The following is an 8,803-nucleotide window of genomic DNA, read 5'->3' as shown; positions in this document are numbered from 1 at the left end:
TTCCATGTTGTTTGTGAATAAAGCTCGTGCCACTGAGAAGGACTGAGGACCTTCAGTGTTTCCTTTGAAGCTGGGTAGCCAGTATCTTTCTGAGAAAAGAGCCTTTAGCAATCTGAAGATACAACCAAATTTTGCTTCTGGAAAAAATACCCCAATTCAGCCTCTATTCATATTTACTTTCCTTTCATCTTTTTGAGTTGTAAAGTCCAAAGTCATTGCTCTATATTGTGTTTCTATTCTCACATGGCTGTATGAGGTGTGATTCTCCCCTGACATAATGATAAGCTATTCTTTTCTGGAAAGGTTACCCATCAGGTATGTCGACATTGGTCACTCATTAATCATTGCTTATCTGAGTGAATCATTGACAGTGTATAATAATTTTTATGAATTGATGAATGCAGGATTACTGCTGTATATAAAATGCTTGTACTTGCGCCTACTGTATCCCTTGAGCTTTGTGTCCAAGCAGCTGGATTGCAGGGGCTCAGCTATCCCATGGCTCCTGGTCTTTTGCCTGCTGCCCTTCCTCTGTGTGTGTGTCTACTGCTGGCATCTGGCTCTGCCCAGGCAGGCAAGCTGCTGGTGGTGCCCATGGATGGCAGCCACTGGTTTACCATGCGGTCAGTTGTGGAGAAACTTGTCCACAGAGGGCATGAGGTGGTTGCTGTCATGCCAGAGGTGAGTTGGCAACTGGGACAGTCATTGAATTTTACAGTGAAGACTTATTCAACTTCTTACACTTTGGAGGACTTGGAACATGAGTTTAAAGTTTTTGCTGAGACTCAAATGAAAAAATCAGATGAAAGTTTATTGTCTGCATTATTGGATTCAAACAATGGGTTTTTTGAACTACATTTTACCCATTGTAGGACTTTGTTTAATGACAAGAAGTTAGTAGAATACTTACAGGAGAGCTCTTTTGATGCAGTGTTTATGGATCCTTTTGACATGTGTGGTCTAATTATTGCCAAGTACTTTTCACTCCCATCTGTGGTCTTTACCAGGGGAGTGTTCTGCCATTACCTTGAAGAAGGTGCTCAGTGCCCCAGTCCTCTGTCCTACATTCCCAGATTTTTAATGAGGTTCTCAGATGTCATGACTTTTAAGCAGAGAGTAGAGAACCTTATAAACCACTTGGGGGAGCGTTTATTTTGCCCATATTTCTTGAAAACCACCGTGGAAATCGCCTCTGAAATTTTCCAAGCCCCCGTCACACCATATGATCTCTTCAGCCAAGTATCCATTTGGTTGCTGCGAACTGACTTTGTTTTGGACTATCCCAGACCTGTGATGCCCAACATGATCTTCATTGGTGGAATCAACTGCCACCAGGGGAAGCCACTGGCCAAGGTACGTGTGTCTCCCTTAGCACACGGAGGGAACCCTGGCTTTGGGTGTTAAGAAATATTCTTTCCTGAGTTTGATTCTTTATTAATATCCATTGTATTTGTAATTTTTTTCTGGGTTAAAATTGTTTTGTTTCTATTCATAACTGTGGATTAGCAAATTTTATAAAGCTGGCCTCATTGATATTTATGTGCATATCAGTGATGGGATTTGTGTCATTTCTAAGCTCAATTTCTAAATCTGCCACAGAAAAACCCCAAGAAACACTTGCAAGATATTCCTTTTTGCCAATTGTATAGGAAAGTATTCTGAGCAGTTTTGAATGCATACTTTTCTTTTTTTGAAATTATTTTATATGTATTCATGTATGTAAAGCAAACTTTACACATACGTTATTAAGTAATATCTAATATTGGAGCTGCGGTTGTGGCTCAGCAGTAGAGTGCTCTCCTAGCATGTGCAAGATGCTGTGTTAGATCCTAAGTAGAGTGCTCGCCTAGCACGTGTGAGGTGCTGTGTTCAATCCTAAGCATAAAATGGATAAATAAAAATAAATGTTTTAAAATATAAATAAGTAATATCTAATAATAAAGTGTACATGAGTTCTTTACCTTGTATTTCACTTGGCAATGTATTGTAGTCATGCTCACAATCTAATACTTATAATGTGTTCATTTTGTAGTTGCATTGAAAGCTTTAAACAGTTTTTCTTTTGAATCAACCAATAGTGATAGATATTTAAACTTTTTCCACATCTTTGAACAAGACTGTAAACCACATTGTAAATGTGTAAAACACATTCCTTTATTTTTTCTTCCACATCATGTTTTATTTTTTCAACTCTTCTTAGAATATTTCTGCCAGCTCTTGTGTTTCCCTATTCTTGCTGTTTTCCTTGTATCCTAAGAACATCCTAGGAGTAGAGCTGCTGGTTAGATGCTATCTCATGTTATGTTTAAATAACTTTCGAGTCCTAAGGAACTCCCCTCTTTGATCAGCAGTGTATGAGAGCTGTTGCTTTTACATGCCCTCTCCAGCTCCAGATATTCAACTTTTAAGTTTTGTCAAATTTCTGGGCATAACATTGAGTGTAATTGCTTTAGTTTTTGCTTACTCTTTCCACAGAGATTTGCATTGAGCATTTGCATTTCTTCATAATTTCTTGTTCACATTTGTTGGTCATTTTTAATGTGGCTATCTGTCATTTTACAACTAGTTTTTTAAATCTTCTATTTGGATATTAATCCCACTTTAAAATATGTGCTATGAATAAATTTTCAGGAGCTGTTCATCTTTTGCCATGGAGGATTTTCAATTTTGGGAAGTTAAATTGTAAAAGTTTTTTTTAAGAGTTCTGGATCCCAACTCGTTTATGTCTTTCCTGACCTGAAATGTAGAACCATTTTTCCACATCATGTTTTATTTTTTCAACTCTTCCAGTGTTGCTATTTTTTTTCCTTTCTGCAAAGAGGCCTTTAAATACACAGTGCAAAAATCTAATTTTATTAGTTTTCTCAACTGATAGTCTGATGTCCCAACTCCTTTTGATCCTAATTCCATTCTTCATCCATTGCACTGAACTGCATATATATATGTTTTTATTTTCTATGCTCTTTGCATTTGTATCGGCACTCTCAGTTTTTTCCCACTGACTTATCTGCTTATTCGGCACTACTGTGTTCTCAGTAAGTTGCTCTGTGGTAAGCTCAAATATGTGTGGCTCACTCTCTGTGTTTCTAAATTTCCTAGGTGATTGTTCTTATGTATGCTGCTTCATAAAAGGTTAAATTGTTTTGGAGAGGTCCAAAAAATAAAAACAAACTATTTGTGTTAAGGCTACATTAAATGTTTTCATTAATTTGAGAATTTCGGCACTTTTTTTTCTCTTGGTTTTCAGGAAGATATATCATTTTTACTCATTCAGAGGTTTTTTGTTTTGAGAAACAATTAGGTGTTAATATTTAATTACTTTCACTAATCAGCATTGTCCAATCATCTGGAAGAATATGTATCTGGTAACACAAAATTGTTTCATTGAATTGGCTTAAATTAGAATCTGCCTACTTTGAATTTATTTTTGAGGTGACTTTTTAAAATGTTATAACTATATAGAACAGTGGGCTTTATTGTTACATAGTCACGCATGCTCAAAACATAATTTGTTCATTTCATTCCCCAGTTCCTGTTTCCTCTCCCTCTCAGCCATAAGCAGAAGATGTCAAGAGACCAACAAGTTTCATAGAAAATAAGAATTGAAGCTTTGAGGAATAATGGGAATTTTGGACAAATTCTTGACCAAGGGAAGCAATGAGCAGTAGATCCCTGCAACTTCATTCCCAGGGAGTGGACTTATATAGTAGTCAAAACCAAGGTGGCCTTCACCCAAGCAAGAATGCATTAGGTTTTATTGATCTAGAATGAAAGATGCCAGGCACGTTCCTGGCACTGGCAACGTTACGGTCTTCCATGACCCACACCAGTGTCACCACAGTGGTTTTGTTTTTCTGTGGTATGCAGTGTAACTGTGCAGGGACTGGCTAGGTTTATTCATCAGGCCAGGGTATGAACGAAGATGGCTGTGGTCATGTTAATCTGGCTCCCTACACTGTGACCCTAGAGGATGAGCTAGTTACCACAATAGGAGGGCAGGCCTGTTGATCACTCTTCAGTCATGTGAGCCACATGCCTTTGTTCTGACACCAGGGGTGGTAGTTGCTAAGTTCCACTCTCTCTTGAAGCAATTATCCTGACTGTGCTACCAAGTGGGGCTCCTGGCTGAGAATTGTAGTGGGTTCTGGTGAGGATGATTATATGATATATAACCCGGGTGGCCATTCTAGTCTTTGGGGTCTGCTGTTGTGCAGAGGGTGCAGGCTGGGTTCTGAGGTTATTCAGAGTTCTTTCTTAGGAAAGGTATGGCCTGAGGCTATGCTCATGCACAATTCAGGAATGCTTGTGTTTCAGAGTGGAGCCTTGGGTACCTTGTGGCTGGATGAATTGAAGGTGTAGCAGGCCTAACTTCACATTTGTCTTAAATGCACAGACATGGGAATCTCTCTAGGAGAGGTCTGTCATTGGCCCTGATTTTTTGCTGATTAGGGATACTGTTTGACTTTCTAATTGAAGGCATTGTAAACCCTTTGACAATTTGGAATCCAGAAAGTGGGACCTTCCCTGTGTTGGTGAGGCGAATGTTGTGAGCATTGAGCTGTGCAGGAAAGAAACCATCTAGGACTGAAGCTAGGTTGAACTTCCCATTGGGCTTTTTATGGCAACCAGCTCTGCTGGTCTGAGGTTTGCCTGTATCTGTGTTGAAGCATCTTAGCTGACAGCAACACTGAAGGTCCAGCAAGGTGCACACGCTGGTCACCATGATCCCCGCCTCCTTGCTGCCATTTCCACCAGGGTTGCCTTTGAGGTGATAGTGGAGTGGGGTCCTGGAGGGATCATGGAATGCTAGGGTGGCTGGATGATGGCCAGCATGTCTCCTTTCCTTCTGTGGAGCCATGTTCCAGGGAAAGCATCCTGTGTGGTGGTGTGGAAGTCTGGGGAAGGAGGAGGGTTGGCGTTGTCAGAGTGAGACCTTCTTCCTCCCCTTCCAAGCCAAGTGTGACTCAGTTCTGCAGACTGGTTGGGTGGCCTCAGGCTTATGCCCAAGTGTTGGAGTGTCAAAAGGTGTCCTGGTCTGAGGATGATTGTTCACTGAGCTTTCTGTGTGGAGGTGGATTCTGAGACTCCAGATCACATGTATTGTTGTTGTCACTCTCCTCCTTCTGATTCTCTAAAGACAATGATGTTAACATGATAGTTGCCAAAGCAGTGATACAGCCAGTATCTGGTAACATTCAGGGTCTTGAAGGAACCACTGTGTGTTCCTAACAAGGGTGATGTCCCTAGTTTGGCTGTGGAATCACTCTCTTGACTCTCCCTGTGGTATTATTGGAGAAATGCCACTGTGCTCACCTGTGAAGCTATGTAAAAACTGCCTAATGCAGTTGAGTCTAGTAGAAAAAACTGTTGCTGTGTACTTTTCTCTGGATGGACATAGTGTGGGTCCTGTGGAAGGAGGGTGAGAACATGGAGACTTTGTGTCCACAAAGAATGCTCACTAGAGTGTGGGAGAGAAGCACTTACATCCCTCAGGGAGGGCTCATGGGTCATGGATCCACAACAGATCTCTAAATCTCTGGTTGGGACATGAAATCATACGGGAAGTCAGAGGCATTCTCCATAATGCTGAGGCAAGCATTGACTAGGTGATGACCTGCTGCTCTGGAGGAGTCAAGAGAAAGCGAGTTACTAGAGATGGTGGCCACATAGGGTCAAATGTAGCGGGCTCTCAATCCTGTTGTGGCATTTCAGAGGCCTCAGAGTGTTTGGGAATGGAGCATGACTCCTGTTGAAAGTAGAAGAGACAGCAGCAGTGTGTGTCCGTGGCACATTCAGTGATGAACCACCATTCACTGGCAGGGAGCAGGTCAGGACTGAGGCCCTTCCAGGAGTTCCTTTGAAGCTGGATCTCCCATTTCATTCTGAGCAAAGAGTCTCTGGTGCTATGAAGATAAAGTCTGGGTTGTATTTTGAACAAATTCTAAAATGTAATGTTTATTGTGGTTTGCCTTTTAATCCTTCCAGATGACAAAGTCCCAATCCATTGCCTAGTAATTCTGTTATTAAATTCACATTGTGGTACGGGGCATGATGCTCCTAGGAGGCAAAGATCATAAACCTGGAGAACACGTAAGCCGGATAGGTCAACAGATGTTATTCATTAATCAAGTCTCCTCTGAGTAAATGATTGACAGCGGGCATAATACATTTTCACAAATTGATGAGCACACCCACATGAACTGTACCTGGACTTCTTCTGCCTACTGTATCCCTTGAGCTTTGTGTCCAAGCAGCTGGATTGTTGGGGGCTCAGATATCCCATGGCTCCTGGTCTTTTGCCTGCCGCCCTTCCTCTGTGTGTGTGTCTGCTGCTGGCATCTGGCTCTGCCCAGGCAGGCAAGCTGCTGGTGGTGCCCATGGATGGCAGCCACTGGTTTACCATGCGGTCAGTTGTGGAGAAACTCATCCACAGAGGGAATGAGGTGGTTGCTGTCATGCCAGAGGTGAGTTGGCAACTGGGACAGTCACTGAATTTTACAGTAAAGACTTTTTCAACTTCTTACACTCTGGAGGACTTGGACCGAATATTCAACTTTTTTGTTGACACTCAATGGAAAACTCCAGAACAAAGTATGTATGGTCTAGCAATGGGTTCATCCAAAGCATTTTTTGACATCACTTTTTCACGGTGTAGGAGTTTGTTTAATGACAAGAAGCTAGTGGAATACTTAAAGGAGATCTCTTTTGATGCAGTGTTTTTGGATCCTTTTGATGTGTGTGGCCTAGTTGTTGCCAAATACTTTTCACTTCCATCCGTGGTCTTTACCAGGGGAGTGTTTTGCCATCACCTTGATGATGGTGCACAGTGTCCCAGTCCTCTGTCTTATGTTCCCAGAGTTTTCTCGATGTCCTCATATGCTTTGAGTTTCATGGAGAGAATAAGGAACCATCTAATCTACTTGGAAGAGCATTTATTTTGCCCTTATTTTTTCCAAACTGCCTTGGAAGTTGCCTGTGAAATTCTCCCAACTCCTGTCACAATAGGTGATCTCTTCAGCCAAATATCCATTTGGTTGTTAAGAACTGACTTTGTTTTGGACTATCCCAGACCTGTGATGCCCAACATGATCTTCATTGGTGGAATCAACTGCCACCAGAGGAAGCCACTACCCAAGGTATGTTGTGTCTCCTTTAGCACACTGCGGAAAACCTAGCTTTGGGAGTTAAGAAAGATCTCTTACTGAGCTGTGATTCCTTTAATATCCATTGTATCTGGCATTTCTTCCTGGGTTAACAATTGTTTGGTGACTATTCATTAAGTGTGAGTTAGCAAATGCTATAAAGCTGGCCTCATTGATATTTATGTGCATATCAGTGATGGAATTCATATCATTTCTTTTTTTATCTGTTTGCTTGTTTGTGTTTGGTGTTGCTGGGGATTGAACTCAGTGCCTTGTGTTTGTTCAGCAAGCACTCTACCAACTGAGCTGTATCCCCAGGCCCCATTCATGTTATTTTTATGCTCTCTTTCTATTACTGCTTCAGAAAAACCCTGAGAAACATATTAGGATGTGAACCATTTTATTATTCATTTTTTGCCCATCCTACAGGCAAGTATTCTTAGCAGTTTTGTATGCATGTTTTCTTTTTATTGAAGTTATTGAATATGTATGCATTTATCTTATGCAAAATTTATATCTATTTTATTCAATAATATCTAATAGTGAAGTGTACATGAGTTCTTTTTTTAATTTATTTTTTTTTGTACATGAGTTCTTTACCTTGCATTTTCACTCGGCAATGTATTGTAGTCATGTTCACCATTCAGTACTTAGGACGTTAACTTCTTCATTTAGTAATTGCATTGAAAGCTTTAAGGACCTTTTTTTTTTGAACCCACCAGTGGTGATAGATATTTAAAGTTTTTTTCTGCTTTTTGCCTCTTTGAACAAGACTGCAGTAACCATTCTGAAGTATTCTCTTCCACTCTTGTGTTTCCCTACTTTTGCTGTTTTCTTTGTATCCTAGGAGCGTCTTAGGGGTAGAGCTGTTGGTTAGTTGCTATGCTCATGTTATGCTTAACTAACCTTCAGAGTCTTGAGCAACCCCTCCTCTATGATCAGCAGTGTATGGGAGCTGTAGCTTTTAATACCTTCTCCAGCTCCAGATGGTATAAATTTTACGTTTTGTTAATTTTATGAATGAAAAATCAAGCATTGGTTTTTGCTTTCTGTTTCCATAATATGTGGGCATTTGCATTTCATGGGATTTTACTATTCACATTTGTTAGCCATTTTTAATACGGCTATCTGTGTTTTTAGAACTAGTTTCTTTAATTCTCTATTTGGATATTAATCCAGCTTTTTAGTATGTGGTATGAATAAATGTTTTGGAGCTGTTCTTTATGTTTGGCATGTAGGATTTTTGATTTCGTGAGTCAAACTGGTAAAGGTTTTCTTTAAGAGTTCAGGATCCCAATTTGTTTGTGTCTTTCCTTACCTGAGATGTAGAAACATTTTTGCACATCATTTTATTTTTTTCAACTCTTCCAGTGTTGCTGTTTTCTTTTTGCAAAAAGACCTTTAAGTACACTTTGGAAACATCTAATTGTATTAGTTTTCTCCAAGGATAGTCCTGTGTCCCAACTTCTTTTGGTCCTAATTATGTTCTTCATTCATTGCACTGAACTCTGTGTGTGTGTGTGTGTGTGTGTGTGTCTATTTATGTGGCACGAATGAGGCCCTGTGTTATTAGGAACATAGCACAGATCTTTTATATGTGCTATGAATATTTTTCCAATTGGTTAACTCTTCCGTATAATTTTCTCTACTTCAACCTTTTA

The 8,803-nt window shown here is 40.3% G+C and overlaps 2 protein-coding genes across 2 annotated transcripts; both read left to right on the top strand.

Annotated features, from left to right (window-relative positions):
• Positions 1–498: 498 nt before the first annotated feature.
• On the top strand, positions 499–4,359 carry LOC139707735 (UDP-glucuronosyltransferase 1A8-like). The gene is made up of 2 exons (XM_071619423.1): positions 499–1,353; positions 4,315–4,359. Exons 1-2 carry the CDS (start codon positions 499–501, stop codon positions 4,357–4,359), a joined length of 900 nt encoding a protein of 299 aa, XP_071475524.1.
• Positions 4,360–6,281: 1,922 nt separating this feature from the next.
• On the top strand, positions 6,282–7,175 carry LOC139707695 (UDP-glucuronosyltransferase 1A9-like). The gene has a single exon (XM_071619338.1). It carries the CDS (start codon positions 6,282–6,284, stop codon positions 7,173–7,175), a length of 894 nt encoding a protein of 297 aa, XP_071475439.1.
• The last annotated feature ends 1,628 nt before the right edge of the window (positions 7,176–8,803 follow it).

Source organism: Marmota flaviventris, chromosome 11 (genome assembly GCF_047511675.1).
Source record: "Marmota flaviventris isolate mMarFla1 chromosome 11, mMarFla1.hap1, whole genome shotgun sequence".
Classification (NCBI taxonomy): Eukaryota; Metazoa; Chordata; class Mammalia; order Rodentia; family Sciuridae; genus Marmota; species Marmota flaviventris.
The sequence above is the reverse complement of the archived record's forward strand: the minus strand, read 5'-3'. Positions and strand labels throughout refer to the sequence as shown.

Bases quoted from the DNA above. Each gene is read 5' to 3' on its own strand.
- LOC139707735 (XM_071619423.1), top strand. From the start codon at position 499: ATGGCTCCTGGTCTTTTGCCTGCTGCCCTTCCTCTGTGTGTGTGTCTA. The intron at 1,354-4,314 runs GTACGTGTGTCT...CTTGTGTTTCAG, and splicing joins AGGGGAAGCCACTGGCCAAG to AGTGGAGCCTTGGGTACCTT.
- LOC139707695 (XM_071619338.1), top strand. From the start codon at position 6,282: ATGGCTCCTGGTCTTTTGCCTGCCGCCCTTCCTCTGTGTGTGTGTCTG.